This window comes from Euleptes europaea, chromosome 11, assembly GCF_029931775.1.
Source record: "Euleptes europaea isolate rEulEur1 chromosome 11, rEulEur1.hap1, whole genome shotgun sequence".
NCBI lineage: Eukaryota > Metazoa > Chordata > Lepidosauria > Squamata > Sphaerodactylidae > Euleptes > Euleptes europaea.
The window spans coordinates 52,311,805-52,333,498 of record NC_079322.1 but is presented as its reverse complement, the minus strand read 5'-3'; the positions used below and the strand labels follow the sequence as shown (position 1 = coordinate 52,333,498).

At 40.4% G+C, this 21,694-nt stretch overlaps 1 protein-coding gene across 1 annotated transcript in view; it reads right to left on the bottom strand.

Annotated features, from left to right (window-relative positions):
* Positions 1–332: 332 nt before the first annotated feature.
* CDK6 (cyclin dependent kinase 6) overlaps positions 333–21,694 on the bottom strand; it is a 106,816-nt gene continuing 85,454 nt past the window's right edge. The window contains exons 4-7 of the mRNA XM_056857496.1: positions 19,373–19,482; positions 7,486–7,536; positions 898–1,033; positions 333–495 (exon numbers count right to left, since the gene is read on the bottom strand). Coding sequence (XP_056713474.1) covers positions 349–495; positions 898–1,033; positions 7,486–7,536; positions 19,373–19,482 — 444 coding nt within the window. The 3' untranslated portion in view covers positions 333–348. The remainder of the gene's footprint in view (positions 496–897; positions 1,034–7,485; positions 7,537–19,372; positions 19,483–21,694) is intronic.

Sequence of the window (21,694 nt, the reverse complement as noted above, 5' to 3'; positions counted from 1 at the left end):
GGTAGTGAGACTAGATTACTCTAATCCACTCTGGCACCATTCAATGTTAAGAGAAGAAACTGGCAGTTGATATGGTCAGCAGCTTGTCTTCACCTGGAGATCTCCAGAGAGTCAGACTTAAACAAAACAAACATAAAGCCAAAGTGAGAGCCTTGCCTCTTGCATTGTTTCATTGAAGGAAAATGAGATCTTTTTCCTTGGTTAAGCAGATGATCATCCTGAAGAAGCACATAGACAATCCATGAAGTGATGATTTTTTCAAGTAATGGTCTTTAGTTGAACATCTATGGTTTTCACCTTCAACAGTGACCGTATTGGTTCTATTTGCAGGCTGAGTTTGAAGCATCTTTATGGTGTATTTATCTCAGAGGAGTTTTGACTGGATGACATATCAGAGTCCATACTCTCCTTGCATTTCTCCAGATCGTGAAAATAAGGGTGACATAAGGCATCATACGCTGATATTCTCTTTGTGGGGCTGAATGCTAAACATTTCTGTATACAGGGGAAAAAATGAGACATAAATCAGGAGGTTATATTTAATTTGATCCAGCAATGCAATTGAGATGCATCTTGACACTTAACAAAGAGTTTAATTGATTATGATTAAAGAACAATAATGGAAAAATGAATTTTGTTTTGTTTCTAGACCTTCTTTTTCACTGTGAATAAGAGAAGGAAACTGCAATAATAATTAATAGTTAAAGTGAATGGAACAAATGTCAACACACTTTATTTTGGGATCTTTCCTTAAGATGTAATCAAAATTTTTGACATTGGTATCCATCATCACTAGGACTATTAATTTAATAAACCTAATGTATTGCTTTTTTTGGGACAAGCAGTGCAAAGGGGGGGGGAGCCTGTTCCTAAAGGTTTAATGTGGCAAAAACTTACAAGTAGCAAGTCTTTGCCTAGGTCATCAATATCAGCTACAAAATTTTCAATAGGCTGCGGGGTTCTAGACGTGAAGGCATTTCTTGGAAGGGCAACATCATTAGGCCAATCTTCTTCTTCTGGAAGCCCAATTACACTGTGAAAGAAACAAACAAGCAAACCTCAAATAAACAAATGCATATAAATTTGAATAAATAAATAAAATACTGCTTAGTTCACACAGATGCATCTTTGCTATCTCTAATGAAATTTCTCACGAATAATTTAATTAGTAATCCAGTTAATGCTCGTATGGGTGTATTCCCATTCAAGGAAAGGTTGCAATCTTTCATCTGTACGCTTCAGATACCTTGCTCCATTGAAGCCCATGGAGTTTTCATTCTGGAACAGGTATGCTCTAATTTTTATCCCGAAACACCTTTACAGCAGGTGCTCCTGAACATTTTCATATTTACAATTGGTCAAATTAACACAGAACCAAAAGAGTCTGGTTAGATAGACTCTAGAGCAGCTGAGTTAAATAAACTCTGCTGCTGAATAGAAAGCCTGGGAATCAGGAAGCTTAACAAAAAGCCTAGCTGAAATATTTAGCAATCACTTCATGTGCTCTGTTCCATACAAAACTATTACACTCAATTGAACCGTGTTTCTTCAAGGCAAAATATCATCTGGCTCGGAACTAGATAGAAACCGACTTGGTTGTGATGTACCACTAGGGTGCAGGATTGCTCTTGTTACCAAGCGATCAGTCTCTTCTAGTGCCTGTATAGAAAGCAAGGGCTTTTCCATATGGAAGTTTTCAAAAGTCAGGGTGCTGATCTAGCCAACACAGTACACTCAAATTGCATGGCATCACATCAACCCCATGCTGATCCTGCCAGTGCTAAAGCAGCAGGGTGGTCATCAGACTGTTTGTAAATCCCCCCTTTTTTTACTTGTCTCCAGTTTTACTTCTTATATGCCTGCTTTAGTACTAAATATTGTTATCTACTGATGAAGCTGGCAGGTTTTTTTTACACAGAAATGAAATGAAATGAAAGAAATTATAGTTGCATTCTACTGTGTTCACTCTAATACCGGAGGAGGGCAGGAAACAACAACAACAACAACAAATTAATATCCTGTCCTCCTCGGTAGCACCAGGCTTAGGGTGGCTAACAACATAATAATATGCATACCAATACAATAAATTCCTATGAAATACAATTAAAAACATTATAACGCGCTGACTCGGCACATCATGGCACCAATATAAATCCCTAGAGGGAGAGCAGGTATTTGGCGGCCTTTATTCAGTCAAATTCCTGGTCCTGCGGGAGGGGGAAGGAAGAAGCCAGCTTCTAAATGGTACCGTTACTGCCCTCAATCCTAAACGACCTTAACCTCTAAACTCCCTTTATTGGAGATATTTCGTTGACATCAGCTAAATAACTCCAATTCTAATAGAAAATGTCATCAATAATATTTAAGATCTCTGTACAAGCTAGTACAGAAACTATTTATTTATTTATTACATTTATTTCTACCGTGCAGCACTCATTGCAGCTTACAATATAAATAAAACAGTTATAAAACACATAAAAGATGAGTTTAATATCTCCAATTATGACAACTGATAAATTTAAAAAAATCATTCAAATGCAGTCCTAAATAAAACTGCCATCACCTGCCTCCTAAAAATTGAAAGTTGAGGGGGCCTCAGGGTGTCAATTCTGGCCAAAGGTACCCATGATGGCAGCTAAATATGTACAATCCAAGACTGTTGAGTGATGTGAAATATGCGGTCAACCCCTAGGTAGATCTATCTGTATCTGTTAAATTCACACAATCGCACAAAAATGCATAACCTGGTTATTATCCATTTAAACATTTATGAATCAATATATATGCAATGCACTGATTACTACAATGTGGTCATTTCCTGGGACACAAGGACCTAAATTCTACTGACTGTAATGGAATGTGCTTCCAAGTGAATGCAACCCCAATATTTATGTATAGCTTTTAAAAAAAGTGTTGAACACAACTGACTACTTTTCCAAGTATGCATGAAACAAATAAATGAGTCTAGTGGCACCATTGAAGACTAACAAAAATGTATTCTACCATAAACTGGTGGATCTGCTTCTTCAGATGCTGTGAGTGGCAAACCTTTTGTGTAAGAGGTATGAAAAAACTAAATACATAAAAGTCTACTTTGACCACTGCATCTGGCAAAGTTCATGCTCAGAGCTTCTAAAGAGGCTATACCTCACCAAGCAACCCCCAACTAACACACACACTAACTCTGCTGGTATATCTTCTGCGTACCCTAATCCAGACCCTGTCTTCGATAGCCCAGGCTAGCCCGATCTCATCAGATCTTCGAAGCTAAGCAGCGTCAGCCCTGGCTAGTATTTGGATGGGAGACCTCCAAGGAATACCAGTGTTGTGATGTGGAGGAAGGCAATGGCAAACCCCCTCTGAAGTCTCTTGCCTTGAAAACCCTATGGGGCCACCCTAAGTCAGCTTGTGGCTTGATGGCACTTTCCGCCACCACCCTAATCCAGAGACAGAGTCCATACCCTCCTGGAGTTAGTAAGAGCCCAAAGACAAAAGGAACTTACCTCTTCCTGCACCCTGGCTTTGCAATATAGCCCACTTTCGCCTCAAATCAATTTTTAATTGTTCACACTGTTTTAATTCAAAACTCCCAGCCTTATCCCCCCCCCCCAACAAGTTGAAACCCACAGGGTTTTCAAAGTAAAAGACGAACAGCGGTGGTTTGCCATTGCTTGCCTCTGTGTAGCAACTCTGGGCTTCCTTAGTGGTCTCCCAACCAAGTACTAACTAGGGTTGACCCTGCTTAGCTTTTGAGATCTAACAAGATTTGGCTAGCCATACCCCTCATTTTTCCTGCTTTTAAATACTATGTTTAGCAGCGGTTCATGTTTTGAAGAGGGCATCCACAACTCTGTGACCACTAACCTGGCCCCTTTTAAGTTAAAAGGGTTACACAAATTACTATTCTATGTTTGTTTTGTTATTGAACCACAGAAATGAAGCTTGATACTGCAGCAGGGAGCCAGGAAAACACAGAGCCATCGCAACGGACAGGTTTGTCTGTGAGCCCATTGGAAAGAAAAGATAAACAACATTCACTGGAAAGTATGGCTCCTGAATTTTTTTAGGGTGGCCCCTAGATCCAGTTTGTCAAAGCCTCCTCTAGGCCACTAAAGTTTTGTTAGTCTTTAAGGTGCCACACGATTCCTGTTTATTGTGGCTGCAGCTTTGTGTGGCTACCTCCCTGGAACTAATAAAGTGTGTGGGCGAACTGGTGGATGATGCTGCCTCTCAGATGGGAAAAACCAGATAATCTTTCATTCTCTTCCAAATGAGTTTTTCCCTATCCCCCCAATGTTCACTAAAATTACTTTGTAGATAAAAGAATGACATATATATTCATCCTAAGATACAAACAGTATCTCCATAAAGCAATTAGCAGTTCCACACCCTTGTAAGCCCATTGACTTCAACGGATTTATAAGAGTGTTAAGTTCACTTAGGACCACACTGTAAATTTAGAGGCCACCAGCTGTGAAAACAGAGAAATGCACCAAAGTATGCGCAAAGCAAGAGAGATACTAGAACTGTTAGAAGATTATTGCTTTACTGGGATAAAGACCAACAGATTTCCCCCACCCTCTTGTGGCTGCTCAAATTGGCGCAACGTTTTCTCTTTTTGATTAATGGGCAAATTCTTTTCTGCACAGGTAATGACACTTACCAAAAACAGACAGAAAGGCTTGTATGCGGCTGCTGTTAGTTCAAGCCTATCTTGGCTCATTTTCTCACCAGAAATGTCATAGAAAACATGGTGCTTTTAAAAGAAGTCTATCATATTTCCTTTTAACTATGACAATATGCATAGCATAAGCATCAAAGCATTCTTTAGCTAATCACACTAAATATAACTGAATTGAAAGGATCATTGTCAGACCCAGAAACTATTGACTTAACATCAGAACAGGCCTGCTGGGTCAGATCCGTCTAGTCCAGCATCCTGTTCACACAGCGGCCAACGAGTTGTCCTGGAGGGCCAACAAACATTCTAGATTGCAGGAAACGCTATTTGGGGGCATGACAAATTAACCATGCTAGTGATTCATACACATTGGGCACAGAGCACAGGAAATAGAAGCCAACATGTTTCAACCAAAACCCTGCAACTGAAAACTTTTAAGTTCAAAATAAAAACTCTCTAAGATTTTTTTAGAGTACTGTCTAAGAAAGGAAGACTGGGGTTGCTATGCAGAGGAAGACAATGGCAAACCACCTCTGTTTATCTCTTGCCTTGAAAACCCCATGGTCCTGGGGTCGCCGTGAGTCGGTTGCAAGTTGACAGCACACAATTATCATTAAAAAATTATCATTAAAACTGCTCCTGAAAATGGAAGGAACTGTTCTGAAACAAGTGGATTTCTCTCTCTTTCACCTGATCCACTTGTTCCTGTCTGTGCTGAATTGCCTGCAATGGAAGCTGCACTAGATGTACACCCAATGTGTCTCTGTTTCACGAAGAGATGCAAATTCAGATGTGCATGATTTATACCTGCAGTTCCTGAGTGATGTATGCATTTATGTGGGTTATTATGTGTTGGGAAAAAGACATGGTGATCCTATAGATAGTGATGGATGGCCAGAGAAGGTCAAGATAGATAAAGGGAAGCAAGTTAGATACTTGTATGAATCTCCCTCTTCTGGCCGTCTCCCAACCATGGGTACTCTAGTCAGTCATTTGGATTGAACCATCTTTTCTGCTGGCGAAAAGAGGGAGGAATTCCCTTTGACAACAACAACAACAAAAAGGCTATGTTGGGGTTGATGGGACATACATGTACAAAAGCCATGTGGGACAGAGGCTGCAGTAGGTAGTCGAGTTAGGTAAGATTGTCTGGAATCAACCCAATCTCTCCCCCCTTCCCCCAAGGACCTTATTTCTCTCCTCTAACATGTCCATGTACCATGGGTGTTGTTGTTGAATGCCAGGTCAGTCCATGGGTCTTTTCAGTTGTGAATGGGTCTCTAGAGCACAGAGGTTGGTCTGACACCTTCTGTTTTGTGGTTTAGATGCCAAATTAATATTTCATTTGGCTCATGGTTGATATCATCTGTTGACCTTGCCTGTTTTGAATCTGCCATTTTAAACTTGCTCATCGCCTCTGGTTAAAGTGCTCTGGTTTGGCTTGGTTGCATTTGCCTCAGAACCTACAAGGCTGTTTTATAACTTGTCTAATACAGTCTCATTGCTTAAATCTCCTTTTGTTGATTTATTTTATTGCTTGGTTTTGTTGAACTGCTGTGGACAATTAAAACAGATAAATAAACTAATAAATCTGCATAGGTCTTGGAAGAAAAAAATAGCATAAGGCTATGACAACAGTGATGTACTGCCTTAAGAACATTTTAAATCATGTTTTTTTTTTAAAAAACCACTGCATTCAAATAATTTATTTTTTAAAAGTTTTGCTTAGGAATGAAACTGAATAGGACATAAATTGCTTGCAATCTATCGTTCTTTTCTCCAGTTTGTTGAGTTAGTAGAACTAGCTGCAGTTAGGAAAACACAGTCTAAGCTTTTCCCACCAACTGTTCCCCCACATTTTGATTGCATAGTTATCAAGTTATCAGGGTTAGTACCACGGTAGTACTAAAGGTGAATTCGTTCTTCTTGTTCTACAGAAGCAGTTATCTGTAATGTGCCTTATATTAGCCAACCAGTGCCGATAGCTGTATTGTAATATCTTATCTTCACATAATAAACTGAGCATAGATAGAATGGATCTAGTCATACTACCTTTGGAAATAATGCAAAAAAAAAAGAAGGTGAGATGACCGACGTAGCACTGGCTTTGCACAGCAGAGGAGTGCTTTACCGGCAAAGAAATCTATGTAGATTTCTAAAATTGCAGGCCAGTATGAGATAGTATTGCTACTTCTTGATTTTACCCAAAAAACTGAAGGGTATGTGCTCCAGGCTATAGAACTGTATGAGTACCAGGGGGAGAACACAGACACTCCAGATATCGGCAGATGTTTTAAAAAAATAAAAAGAAGTAAAGTTCACTAAATAGTGTAGAGAGGATGGGTTTGTGCTGCCATTGCTAATGGCCTTACAGGCAAACACAGCCAATGCACGTTGATGACACCCAGTCACATTCCACATAGTAATCCCACAGCAGTGGGCTCTCAGACTGGAGAGAAAACTGCTTTTCAGTAAGTATACAACATACATATCCAGTGTGAGGAAAGGACAACAGAAGCATAGCGTCTGGGGCTGATGTGACAAATGTCCTGTAAGTGTACAGTGCAATCCTATGCAGAGTTACTCCAATTTAAACCCACTGAAATGAATGGGCTTAGACTGTAGTAACTCTGTTTAGGATCATACTGTTTGAAAGCAATCCTAAACCGGTCTACTTGGAGTCCTACTCAGGCCTGTTCAGTGGGGCTTACTCCCAGGAAAGGCTATTCGGATTGCACTGTAATCGTGCTCAAGTCAATGACTTAGAAATGCCTTGACAAAACATGCAGGAAATTATTACTCACTCAAAGATTTTTCCTAGTTGATCAACATCAGAGTTTCCACGAAATAGGGCTCTGAAAAACAACAACAGAGAAACGTTTTAAAGAGAAGACTTTTTATAATTGAAAATTTTGACTTTTCACTGTGTGTGGTTTTTTTCATGTGCTTTCCCATAGTAGCTGTTTGAGCTCCAGTTTCTTATCAACCAAACCCAAATGTTGAAACCCTTCCTACATATGGTAGCAGCAAAGGTCACTGTTCGTTTGGGTACTCCAGGCAGCAGAGTTTCAGTTGCTTACCACCACCTGGTGACAAAAACCCCCCAAAGCTCATTAAGGACAAAAAATGTTTGTTGTTGTCTTCTCTGAAAGACATAGCTAACATAACATTTTTCTTCCTTCTGAAATGCTAAAAAGTTTTTTTTAAAGGTCATATGTTTCACGCAATTAAATGAATTCTTCTCATTATTACCACTGACTGCAACTCCAAAATGGTGGTAGTACATTTTATGTCCACATCACTGCCTGTGAAACATAAGTTGATTTAAAGCCCTTACACAAACTAGAGGCACAAAGTCACTTATGAACACGAGGAAGAGATATGTGCTTTTGGTTGTAAGGAAGTCGCTTGCATTAAAAAGCGGAAAGGCTATTTTTTGCAGGTCTCATACTAGTTCCTTAAGAATGACTCATCTTGAGCCAGGCAAGAGTATCAAAGCATTTTCTACAGATTAACTCACTGGAAACCACCTCACAGCATGACAAAATCCACCAAATATGAAACATAGGAAAGGGAAACTAATGTTTAGGAGAGAAAAACAACAACAGAAGGTCTTCTATTTCTAATCCAAATACATTACAGAGCCATGTGAGAACCTCTAGAACTGCCAATACAGCAGCCTCAAATTCTGGGCTGGAAGCCAGAAATGAAAGGCAAGAGAAACAGCTTCCAAAGACAAATATCTGGATTCTGTCACTGTTTGTACAGTATAGCCAGCTAAGATGGCAGTTACACATTTTGATGTTCTTGTTCTCTCCATAATACTGCATCAAATGTTTTCACAAGAGCCCTGCATCTTGGCTCACATTACTTCGCTTAAAGCTCTACCAGCACAAATCATGTTGTCACAGCAAATTGCAGTGTGCGTGTGCTAAGAAAATGCAATTTCCCCAGACTTGCCATAGCTGCTGTTTAAATCTTCCCCAATAGCTGAATACTGACAGTACAAACAACTAAAAGACGCAATCCTATGCACAGTTACCTGGAAGTTAGCCATAATGAACACAGTGGGGCTTACTTCTGAGTAGACATGCATTGGATTGTGCTGTAAGACTTTAGAAGGCCCCATTTTTTGGTGTGTGTTTGCTGAGCTGATTCATCTGACAGCCACAAAGCGATTGTGCTGATTCCTGATAGTCATAATGCAAACCAGGGAGTGCCAGATGGCACAGTCCAAAGGAACGGCCATCTAACAGAATCCCTGCACTAATATGGCCATAGCTATTGCTTTTGGCACTTCCCCCAGCTTCTGGTTGCCTGCTATAGTTCTAGACCAGCCATGGAGAAAGCTGCCATCTGGACAAGTCCTTAGCCACTCCTGACAGCTTTACATGTTTTGACCCATTTCTCGTTACATTCAGTCCAAAGCAGCTAGCCTCAACAGCTTTGCATGTCCTAGTTTGCATTTTAAACATAACATTTTCCAGTGGGGTTAAACGTACTGCTTCCTCTTCGGTTAGTATTTCTGTGTGAATGGATGCGAGACTCGGCACTGGAGACAATTCCACTATGTATCACTTATTAAACATGATCACAAGTTACGCAAAGTTTTAAAGTTAGATTTGAGTCTGGTAGCACCTTAGATGCAACCTTAGAGGTGCGGGGGGGGGGGGAACAGTTTTCAGTTAAAAATTGAATTGTGGTCAAATTTCAAGACGTTCTCTTTGTTAAAACAAGAAGCAATTCACTTCTGCGTGCAGATGTTTTATCAGCTCCCACTCTTGCAAGACAAGGAAGTCTAGAATTCTAGGGGTTACTAGCACCAAAAAAAGTAGAGACAGAAATACTGAAGGCTAGGAAAAGGAAACATTATGAAAACAATATGGAAATCTAATGTAAAGTTCTGCAAATGAAAAGTGCTCCCCCATTTATACTTCTGAATTATAGCTATGATGACTTTCCCCCTTTAAATTGGAAATAGTACATCTATTGATAGTCCTCAACTGAATAAGTAAACTCTTCGCTTGAAGAGAATATTAAAATATATGAAACATCTGTGGAGAGTTCTATGACGATCGTTTAATACATTTGTATCCTCACCCAGTATTATGGTTGTCGAGTGGCATAAATTAACAAACACTGTAATGGTTGTGTTACTGTTTCTGTTATAATGTGCAATATTCTCTAAATGTTGTTTACAGTTGTTATGGTATACAAAAGACATGGCCGTAAGGAACACAAATGGGGCTCTCGTATACCCCCAAAGCACATAAACGGGAAAGTTAGGGTTGCCAGCCTCCAGGTACTAGCTGGAGATCTTCTACTATTACAGCTGATCTCCAGCTGATAGAGATCAGTTCACCTGGAGAAAATGTCCACTTTGGCAATTGGACTCTATGGCATTGAAGTCTCTCCCCTCCCCAAACCCCACCCTCCTTAGGCTTCACCCCAAAAACCTCCCGCTGGTAGCGAAGAGGGGCCTGGCAACCCCAGGGAAAGTGGGCCTTGTTGCCCAGCAGCAGGCACCCCCTCAGGACACAGAGAACTAGTTTCCGCCAGCACCATCTTGGAGTACCACTTCCGCCAACAACAACCAGCAACCCCACCCCAGTTACTACAGAGTAAATGCTGGTTGTACTCTTCTTACTGCAATGTTTTTAGTTGTAATCCACCTTAAGTTTCAGTGAGAAAGGTGGGCCATACACGGAAAAAATAATTAAATAAACAACAGTTAGGTGAGTGTGACCCAAACATAATTACTGCATCCCAGAAAAGGGGGAAGCAAATTTACTGAGATTTTTAAAAGAGTGTCAAAGTGTAGCTAAGTCTTACGAAAATTCATGATAATGGTGCCGTGATTAAATGTATATTAAGACAGCTTGGTTTTAATAGTGGAATAGATTTTTTCCCCCAGTCATTTTGTTTTACTTTTAAATTTTTGAGACAATAGCTTATATTTGCCTTAGGCCTCACCAACTGAAAAGGTTTCTAATCCGACTGCTATGATGGGAAACCTTTGAATAGCAAACGTTTCATGCCAGTAGGTCAGTTTCTCATGGAATAAACTTTGCTTAATCAAACATACTCCTGCTTGTATCAGTTGAAAGTGGTTTGTACACATGAATGAAAGCATGAAGGAAGTTAACTCTTACCTCCTTGCAGCCTTTCCTAACAACGGTGCAGAGCAAGTAAACAAAATGGAATAAAAGCAGCTCATATATGACAAGTATCTCGGAGAGGAGAAATTCAATCCATCTGTTCCTGTTTCTAAAACTCTGCTTGAAAAAGAATTAAAGTGGGCTAAATGGTTTACAAGTATTAGTGAATCCTGAACAATCCCATGCAACCAGAAAAGGAACAACTTTGAAAAGGCCATGTGTTCTACTTGTAAAACATTCCAGGATCAACACCCGAGACTGGATGAACTGCTTGCCAGCGGAAGTAAACCATAACTAGGTTGGTGAAGCAATGGTTTGACTATGCATACAAGAAACTTGGTATATTCATACACATGAACACATGAAGTTGCCTTATACTGAATCAGACCCTTGGTCCATCCAAGTCAGTATTGTCTACTTAGACTGGCAGCGGCTCTCCAGGGCCTCAGGCAGGGGTCTTTCGCATCACCTACTTGCCTGGTCCCTTTAACTGGAGATGCCAGGGATCGAACCTAGGACCTTCTGCATGCCAAGCAGATTCTCTGCTACTGAGCCACAGCCCCTCATAAGGCAACATAGATCTTAGCAACAGCCAAAGAGCAACACCAAAGTCGTACCACATCACAGATGGTGTTAGGCTTGCCGATTTTTGAAGTGGCTCTTCTAGCTGTCCCTTTAGTATCAGTTGAACTACTGCAGTTATCAAGAGATGTTATTTAGGCTCCATGACATGAAAAGTTTCAACTGGCCAGTTCTGCATGTTAGGTAAAGGTCCCCTGTGCAAGCACCGGGTCATTCCTGACCCATGGGGTAACGTCACATCCCGACGTTTACTAGGCAGACTTTGTTTATGGGGTGGTTTGCCAGTGCCTTCCCCAGTCATCTTCCCTTTAGTTCCAGCAAGCTGGGTACTCATTTGACCGACCTCGGAAGGATGGAAGGCTGAGTCAACCTTGAGCCGGCTACCTGAAACCAACTTCTGTTGGGATCGAACTTAGGTCATGAGCAGAGCTTGGACTGCAGTACTGCAGCTTACCACTCTGCGCCACATATTAAACACCTATTAAAGCAGGGATGGGGAACCTCAGGCCCGGGGGTCGTATATGGCCCCCGAGGACATTTTTTGTGGCCCTCGGGAGCTCCGGGGCCCTGCCGTGGAGGTGTGGAATGGGGGGCCCTCCCTGAGGGTGTTCCTGGGGCCACAGCTTGCAGGGGGGCTGTGGCGCCCTTTGGACCTCCTCTCGCCGACTGATGGCTATTGGTCGGCGAGAGGAGGGGGAGAAATGCTTCCCCCAAGGTTGCCCCCTATAGCCGCAGCGTGCAGGAATGCCGGGGCACACTGTAAGCCCCTCTTGCTGCCTGTCGGCTGTTGAGCAGCGAGGGGGGGGAAAGAGGCCCACGGCTCCTGGCGGCACAGCATGCACGCAGGAGCCGATCGGGCTTCAGGGGGCCTTTTGTGGACTCTGGGGCGGGGAGGGCATGGAGCCTGGGGCCAGGTTGCATGGGGCCGGCGTGTGTGTGTGTGTGTGAAGGCTTTTCTCTCTCCCTCTCTTTCTGTCTCTTTCTTTCTCCCCCTTTCCATTTCTTTCTCCCTCTCTCCCTTTTCCTCTTTCTCTGTTTTCCTTCCTTCCTCCCTTGCCGATCGACCACGGGCTGTGCCTCCCTGGTGCCTCGTTTGCTCGGGCCCACCACTGGCTGCCCTCCCGCCTGGAAGGGGGGGAGGACTGGGGGACCCCTCCAGGCCTTCTCTGCGTGGCCTCCCCTGGGGTTGCCAACCTCCAGGTGGTGGCCGGAGATCTGGCAACCCTAGCCTCTCCCTCCCCCACCGGGAGATCTACACCTGGTATGGCCCCCGAATGATGTTATAAATGTGCAAATGGCCCTTGGCAGGAAAAAGTTTCCCCACCCCTGTATTAAAGGGACAGGGTATTTCTCCCCCCCAGCCAGCTGGCAAACTTAGATGGTATTCCTCATCATCCATAATTTCTTAACACAGATCCAATACAACCAATTAAAATGAGGCGATAAACTCTATTAAAGGCCCCCATTGCTTTACTACATACTATTACCCTTTTAAAAGCATGTTTTGCCACAAAACAAACAGGAGGCAACTCAATTCACATATACATGAATTGCCTAACAGTGTAGATGCAAATTTTAGATTTCCACTGGGATAAAGAATCATGTATCCATGTTTATCGACAATTATCTGTCTATCACCGTGTCTCTTATCAGGTGATGGTTAATGGCATGCACTGCTTGTTGCATTTAAATCAGATAAAGCAAATATACAAAATTATTTGTAATGAAGCGCAGATTAGCTTCAGAAAGCAGCTGGACTTTCAAGACAATAAAAGCATCAGAAACCATTATACCACTAAATGCCAAGCCATTATGCAGAGAGAGGTGAAATTTCAACTTTTACAGCAGCTGTCTAGGTTTGAACATAAAAGACACAAAAGCAAGATAAGGTGATAACATGTAATTTAGGACAGCTGTCTAGGCTTACTGAGAATACAAATATGCAGAAAAATTGAGACCACTGAAGTCAGAAAGCATTTGCAATAACAGTAGCACAGCAAACTAACATTTTGTTCAAAGCCTCTTAAATTTATACCATACAGGATAAAACAGTAAAATGTTTAGCAATGATTGCTGAGCTACGGTACCTCAATTTGTAACTAAAGCAACACATTAATTTTTAAATTTTAAAAAATTAAATTTATACCCCGCCCTCCCACAGCAACTAAAAATTAATAAATTTCTTATTTTTGTCTGTATATTTAAACTGAAACTTGTATACTACAGGGTTTTTTTAATCTGAAAAATTCCTTACAGTACCATCTTCACATGTAGACCAATTATTTTTCTTTACATAAAAAGCTAATAAAATTGTTCTGTTATTTCTAATGATAACCTCAAACTATAGGCTTCCTACAGCGCATTCCTGACTTCTGAGGACGAAAGTCCTCGGGAGGCCAGTAAGGGACCGCGCCAGCATTGGGCCCCCCCACGCCGGCAAAATGGCTACTTACACTGCCATAAGTGGCCCCAATGCTGGCAGGGAGGCCCGGACATCGGTCTCCCAGCACTGCCGCGTCAGCTCCACCCAGGGATGCTGACAGGGCCTTCCACCGGCGTCCCACCGGCGTAAAGGCCCGCACTGGCATTCCAGGGGGTGGTGTCCCCTTTCGTCCCGGATACGCTGGCAGGGAGAAGAGCGAGCGTTTAGGAGGCACCGAAAGCTCAGGAATGGGCTGTTAGCACTGACCAGGAGCTGAAACGGAGCTTTCTCCATAACTGCGGCAGACCTGCCCACCTGTAATTGCTTCTAATAGGATGCTTTCAGGCCCTAGCACAGTCTACAATTGTGTGCCCATCATTCCACCACACACGCAACTTGTTAGTAAGGTAGTACAACACAGAAAATCAGCGCAAGCTGATACAGGTCACTTTTTTCATGATCTTACCTTTTCGTTCCTTTTCCTTATATATATCTTGTTCTTAATTACATTGTAAGCCTGAGGGCAGAGCTTTTTTATTGGCCTGAACAGAACCTGGCACATGTTAGGTACTACAGAATTAATAAATGATGATAATCTCAATATATGGACAGTTTTATTTGAGAGGAGACACAGCAGGATAAGAATAGCTTTAATGGGAAGAAGTGGCATCCATTCTGGCCCAGTAATAGGGACCATTTTGTAATAATGAGCAGGGAAAAAACCTACTTCACCAGATATGGTATCATTAATACCACAGTTCTGCACACTATTCCATTGCTTCAGTTTTGGTTTTATTCCGGTTTTGTCCCAGCTAACCTGGGATATCCAAGATTTTTTTCAGCACAGTATTTTTAGTGGATCTACAAGGTATCTTTATTTAGCTACTTAGGCCCCATTTGCTTCCTCAACGGGGCCCCAAATCAACTTACAACGTTGTTGTTCCATCCTCTCAGTTTTATACTTTCTTTTATCCTACCTGTGCGGCAGGTTAGACTGAGGGACAGTGATTGGCTCAAGGTCACCCAGCAAGTTTCCATGGCAGGCAGAGGATCCGAATCTGAGTTTCTCAGTTCCTAGACCAACATCCTAACCACCACACCACGCTGATTCATACAGTTTCTCACAGTCCCTGCTTCCTATTGCCCTAAGTGATGTCCCTAGAAGTAGCCTGTCCAAAAGAGCTGATATGCTGGGGGGGGGGGGGGAACTGTCTCACATGCCGCACATGTTCTCCCTTTCTTATCCTCTTGAACAGACTTGGCTCAGAACTGTTATTTGCTTGGGTCCAAGATGGGAAAATGCTTCAGATTTGTATTATATTATTGCCTCAGCTGTCCTTAGAGCCTGTCAGCATCCTGCTGTCCCAGCCTCTTTCAGATATCCGTTTGATTTTTCCACTTCCCTGGGTGCGTATTAACCTGATGTTTAAAAATCAAAACCATAGAGCTTTGATGAACTTGCGGAAAACTGCCAAGGCAAAAGCTCTTTTGAAAATGCAGGGAAAGCAAAAGGGGTTTATTCCATACATTTTGTATTAGAACAATTAGAAAAATCAAACACAAAGGCACTGTGAAATATCTGCAGTTTGCATTAAAAGAGTTTTATCCCAAAGTAGGGAAAGTATTTTGTATTCTTGATTGGCATTTAAAACTTGCTTCACTGGCAGCTTTTAGCTAAGTGGAGAAGAGCAGCACATGTAAATTCTGGATAAAATAAAGTTTCCCTCAATCAAATCAAGCAAATTTATGAAAACATTTTTGATAGAAAAATATATTTCACTTAGAACTGAGTCTCTGACCTTTTAAGATAGGTTTTGATGTAACTACAAATGAGTCTTCAAGGAACTCCTGCCATCTTATTAGCAGGGTAAGCACAAACCAGTTTGTCAGTACACATATAGGGCCAACTATGGTTTTCCGTAAAGCAAGAAATTAATTAATTTTGTTGCATGCAAGCAAAGGGGACACAGGGGATACACGAAGAAGCCTGAAGCTCCTTTAAGGGTTGTTCATGTGGTAAAATATGAATTTACTAGAGGGATTCTGCCATGCTAACATTTAAGCTCTCTAGTTCGCACCAAAATTTAGATTTTGCCTTCACCAACAAAATGCAGTTTTTTTGTGTTCTGCAACAAAATTAAACTCTGTGACTGATACACTTTTTGTAGTGTTCCATGCATGCCAAGCTGGAGTTTTCCCCCCTCCCTTTTTCTTTTGTTAGGGTAAGTAACAGTTTTTGGTTTCTATGGTTTATCAACGGTTTCCTTTGCCCATCTTATCTGCTATTGTGACAAAGTCTGGCACGATTGGAAGCCTGAAGGAAAACCACAACGGAATAGCTTGGCATCCACTTCAACACTGCTCTCCAACCACAGACTGATACAGTTACTGGATTTGACTAACGGTTATCAATCAACTCAACTGTAGGCCCTTGGAAAGATAACAAGCCAGAAAAACAGAGAAAGGAGAAGGAAGCTAATATAAACATTATTTTAAAAACATAATTTATATATTGCGATAGGATTATTAACATTCTGGACCTTCTTAACTGTTTTCTACTTTATTTTAAGTTGGTTACTCTGGAGACTGCCACACATTATAATTAATGTTGGAAATGTACTGGTGTTTGCCACAGTGAATGTGTAATATATTGTCTACATATATTCATGGATCTTTAAATACCCATGTACATGCATCTGGAAAAAGCTAATTGTGTTAGGGTGCACAAAAATGCAACGCCATGCATGTACAATATCCACCTGTAATATGTTTGCCAAAGGAAAAGGCCGTGTACCACTAGTATTTCCTACAATCATCCTCATGTTGTCACTGTTGCGTGTACAGCTGACACCAGCATTCTCGTCAGACTTTCCATTGATTAATTTTATTCAGTTTAATTTTTTATGACTCTGAACACAAAATGTCCATTCCATAAAAATATATCACTTGAAAGTCTGAAGGGGGAAAAAGGAGGGGAACAGCTGAAGGGAGTTGGGAATCACAGAGAAAAAGATAAAACGATATTACAACCTCTTTTTAAGTATGTTTATATTGAAATAAAGGCGGATTCAAACAAACGAGTGAGATGGTGGGGCTTCTTTTAATTTGTTTTAAGCAATTTAATTTGTTTTAAACAAATTAAACCAAGAACTGTTTTAAAGGCAGCTGGTAGCATAATTAAAATACTTAAGCTCACTGTTACAATTAAAAACATTCATTCAAATCATTAAGTAGAAAGGACTACCCCATAACCAGCAACAGAAGCTTAGAAACAACAGGAGTGCAGCAGCAATAAAAACAGTGGAATGAGAACAAAAACCATAAATTAAGGGAAGTGTGAAATAGAGTCTCAGATGACAATTTCAGAGGGCAACTGAAACATATGGGAGAAGGCAGTTCTTTAGATATCCTGGTCCCCAACCATTTAGGGTTTCAAACGAAATGACCAACATGTTTAATTGATCCCAAAAACAAATGGAAAGGCCAATGAAGTTATTCTAACAATTTCATTCATTCAGGCTGCTTTATTTATTTTAACAATTGTGAGATGTGATCTCCATAGTTGGAACCAGTCAACACGCTTGTCATGGCGGCATTCTGTACCAACTGAAGATTCTGAATTATGTAGTGTATATGACAATAATCTAACCTGGATGTGATGAGTGCATGGATTGCCAGGTTCAAACCTTGTGGGATGATTTATTTTAAATGCTGTTTATATACTGTCTATTGAGATGACTGACACGTCACAGTTACATGGCAAGATTACATAGTTCAGCCATCTGTTAGCGCACTCCCTATTTCATGAGATGAAGTGATGTCCTGTCACATGAAGTGGTAAAACATTCGGCTTGGAAAGTTATTATGGCAAAACATGGAAGTGCAAAAACAAACCCCTCCACAATGTCTTCATCAACTCAGTCATCACCTAACTTTTCAACTGAAGCTGGCTCCCTTCAACCTCCTGATTTCACTACAACTTCCTTCCATCAGTTTAGGACTGTGGAATCTTCTGTTCACTTCCAATTTAGAAAATCAAAAGTGGGCATGTCAATGCTCAGATATTCATAATTGTTTCAGAGTCCATTTTGAAACCACTGACCAAAATCCCTTTCTACCTATTTTGAAATTGGTTACACCCATTTTTAGAATAAGTGGTGTTTTCCCACAAACATTTGTTCTTCAAAATGTTTTACTCATATCCAAATTGGTTAATCAATTAAAGATACGATTAGTTGACTAAAGTTTTTATTGCGTGGTAACTCGACTATTGAATTTGGTTTTGATTTCTGATTTGGTTTTGATTTTTGACGGGCAATCCTAGTTGAGGGAGAAATCATGTTTACAAGTTAGCATAAAACTCTTTCTCCTACTAAGATCAGTTGATAACTTCTACCTATCTTAACACAACTGTCTGAAAGTGGGTACAGCCTGTTAAGTCCTTTACTACAAATTGTCTTAAACTATTAAAATTGTTTGGAGCAGATTATAGGTGACAGTTGTGTAATTCAAATGCTAGGGATTTCATCCATCAGTCTAAAAGAAGGTAGTTTTAAATTTTATGGATGATAAATCTAAGGCCCAAACCACATATCACATTTTTCTACACAGAGATAATCTCTACATAGGGGAAAACCACAACCACTGACATTTGGAAAATGTATGGAAGAGTTTGTAACAAGCAGCACTCTCAGGGCTTAACCTGTGCCCTGCTTCCCGGGGCTTAGCTCTGGCACCAGTTTTCAGTGCTAGCACAACCCTACAAGATATGTAATAAGAATATATTGAAGTATGAATTAGTAGTAAAGTGTATTTCCCTCATCTCTGAGTAATTATAGCAAGGCTTGATCACCTTCAGGGAACAGGGGTAAGGTTTCTAAACCAGAAATGTGCTTTCCAATCAGACATGAGCCTCAGTATCTCTGAAGGAAAAATGCTTGTTGTGAACCCAGCTGTTCTGCCTTCTGTATTCTTTCTGTATTCAAAAGTGGCTTTGTGAACTTCTTTATCAATATCTTAGCAATCATAGCAAGAGCATAGCAATGTTTAGAAAATAACAGGATGCAGTCTTCAAAAAGAGACTCCTATCCCCACCCTGAATATGGATATCATTGTTGTATATGATTATATACTGTTGTGTGTGTGTGTGTGTGTGGGGAGCTAGAAGAGATCTCCAAAACATCTGGTTCAGAATTGGGAGAGCATTGTAAATCAACTGATTGGTTGTTTACAATTTCAAATGTGGGCCAATGATAGGATTGCCAAATTCCAGGTAATAGCTGGGGATCTCCTGCTATTACAACGGATCTCCAGAAGATCGAAATCAGTTCACCTGGAGAAAATGTCCGCTTGGCAATTAGACTCTGTGGCATTGAAGTCCCTCCCCTCCCCAAACCCTGCCCTCCTCAGGCTTCGCCCCAAAAACCTCCTGATGGTGGCAAAGAGGGACCTAGCAACCTTAGCCACCGATCCTCTACTGTATATTAGTGCCATTTTCTGCAATAATAAAAAGGTTAAAATATTTCTTACTTTCTACGGAACATTTCTGCAAAAATGCAACCAACACTCCAAAGATCAACTGGTGTTGCATAACTTGATTGAAGCAAAACTTCAGGAGCTCTGTACCATAAAGTGACAACCTACGTATAAAGAGGGAAAGCGAAAATTTGAATTATTTTAATAATTTAATTTGAGATCACTACTAAGGAAAACACCCTTTTTCAGATTATATACTTCTAAGTATTGTGTTAGTTCATTAATTTTTGTAAACATATAACTGTAAACATTGTGTTAATTAATAAATAACCACTGCTGCTGTTGCTCAAAATAACATTCTAAAAAGAGGTTATAGTATAATTCTATAGATGCCCTATGTTGAGACTTAAAAAAATATTCTTAGAAGAAACGTCTGGGATAGGTGAAGGGAACAGTTAAAAATCAATAACAACGATAATGCTATAAATGGAAACATTGGGAAAATAATTTGTGACAATTGTGATATACCCAAACGCTTAAAGCTACATGGATATGAACGAACAAGATAATACTGTTGCTGCTTTTAGGAATACACTGCTAGAATTTAGAAACGTGTCCTTATTATAATAATAATATTTTGGAAGAAAAAAATACAGCAGAACAGCAGATTAATTTGTTGGTCAGCAGGACCACTGGGAAACGATAACATTTATTAAATGGATATGTTGAAGAGATAAAGGAGAGAAGTTTTTCCACAAAGCTATCCCACCAGGCCTATGGTTGAGGTCAGCTACAGTTTTCTCCATCGATTCTGGCCTCCGTACCCCCCCCCACGCTTCTATTCGAATTTATTATAATCTAAGTGGGGGGCTCTGACTGCTTAACAGGCTCTGCTGTGGACCACATGCTTCTGGCAGTGCCACTATATACATTTTGTGGATGTTTTCTTACTATGTTGGGGCATGTTTTTATTTTAAGAGTTTTAACATAATTTTATCATAATTTTAATTTATTTGTTGTTGTCGGAACTCATGTTATATAAACAGCTCTGAGCCCGTATTTCTGGGGGATCTGATAGATGATCTCTGAGTATAAAACCTTTTTGGGTTAAGACTCTAGCTGCCGCCTCTTTTGTCCTGTATATATCAAAGTTATATTGAAAAAGGAAGAAAAAACTGTTCTAAAAAGTTTAACAAGTTTATTCTTAGGCAAACTCTGCTTGTTTAAGTGCCCCATTCTGTTATAACATAACTAAACTCTAAAAATTACTGGCTAATTATCAAAGGCTGTTGGGTCAAAAATCCCCGCTTTATTCTGAAAACCCATAAGACCCCCAACCCAGGCACCCTGCTCCCAGTGTCTAAAAGGGAACCAACCCATGACTTAGGTATGTTGAAGGCTTTCACGGTCAGAGTTCATTGGTTCTTCTAGTTTATCCGGGCTGTGTGACCGTGGTCTTGGTATTTTCTTTCCTGACGTTTCGCCAGCAGCTGTGGCAGGCATGTTCAGAGGAGTAACACTGAAGGACAGTGTCTCTCAGTGTCAAGTGTGTAGGAAGAGTAATATATAGTCAGAAAGGGGTGGGTTTGAGCTGAATCATTGTCCTGCAAAAAGTATCAAAGGTAATGACTATATATCTATCTGACTATATATAGCTTTCTGACTATATATTACTCTTCCTACACACTTGACACTGAGAGACACTGTCCTTCAGTGTTACTCCTCTGAAGATGCCTGCCACAGCTGCTGGCGAAACGTCAAGAAAGAAAATACCAAGACCACGGTCACACAGCCCGGATAACCTACAAGAACCAAACAACCCATGACTGTCTAAAAGTAATGGATAAGGTCTTCTCCAGTCGCCCTGACCTTTAAAACCAGCTATAAACCAAGGTAAATGTACCTTATTATACTGACGGTAATAATTTTTGTGCAGGAAAGTCTTCATAAGTCAAGATATGCAATAATAACGCAAGCCCAAGTAATTTTCACCAGGGCCCTGTTGCTGGCTGCAGACCTCACAGTAATACTGATTCCAAATATGTTTTCCTAATCCTATGCCCACATTGTAATAAACATTTGTCTTGTTTTAATGGTTATATTGATTTTAATATAAAAATGTTAATATACATGGTGTCTTTTATTTCTTAAGCAGGTACCCACAGTATACAAAATAAAAATATGTTTTTATGTTTAAAATTAAAAATATAATATGTCTGTTTTTATATAAAGTACTGCATAAAAGAAAAGAAAATCTATCTACCTCATATATAAACTCTAAGTCTAAAAATATTTATTAATGTACAGATTTTAACTGAATTGTTTTAGAATTCTATTTTTAGGGAAAAACTGGATCCTGAACAAGAAACAACATCA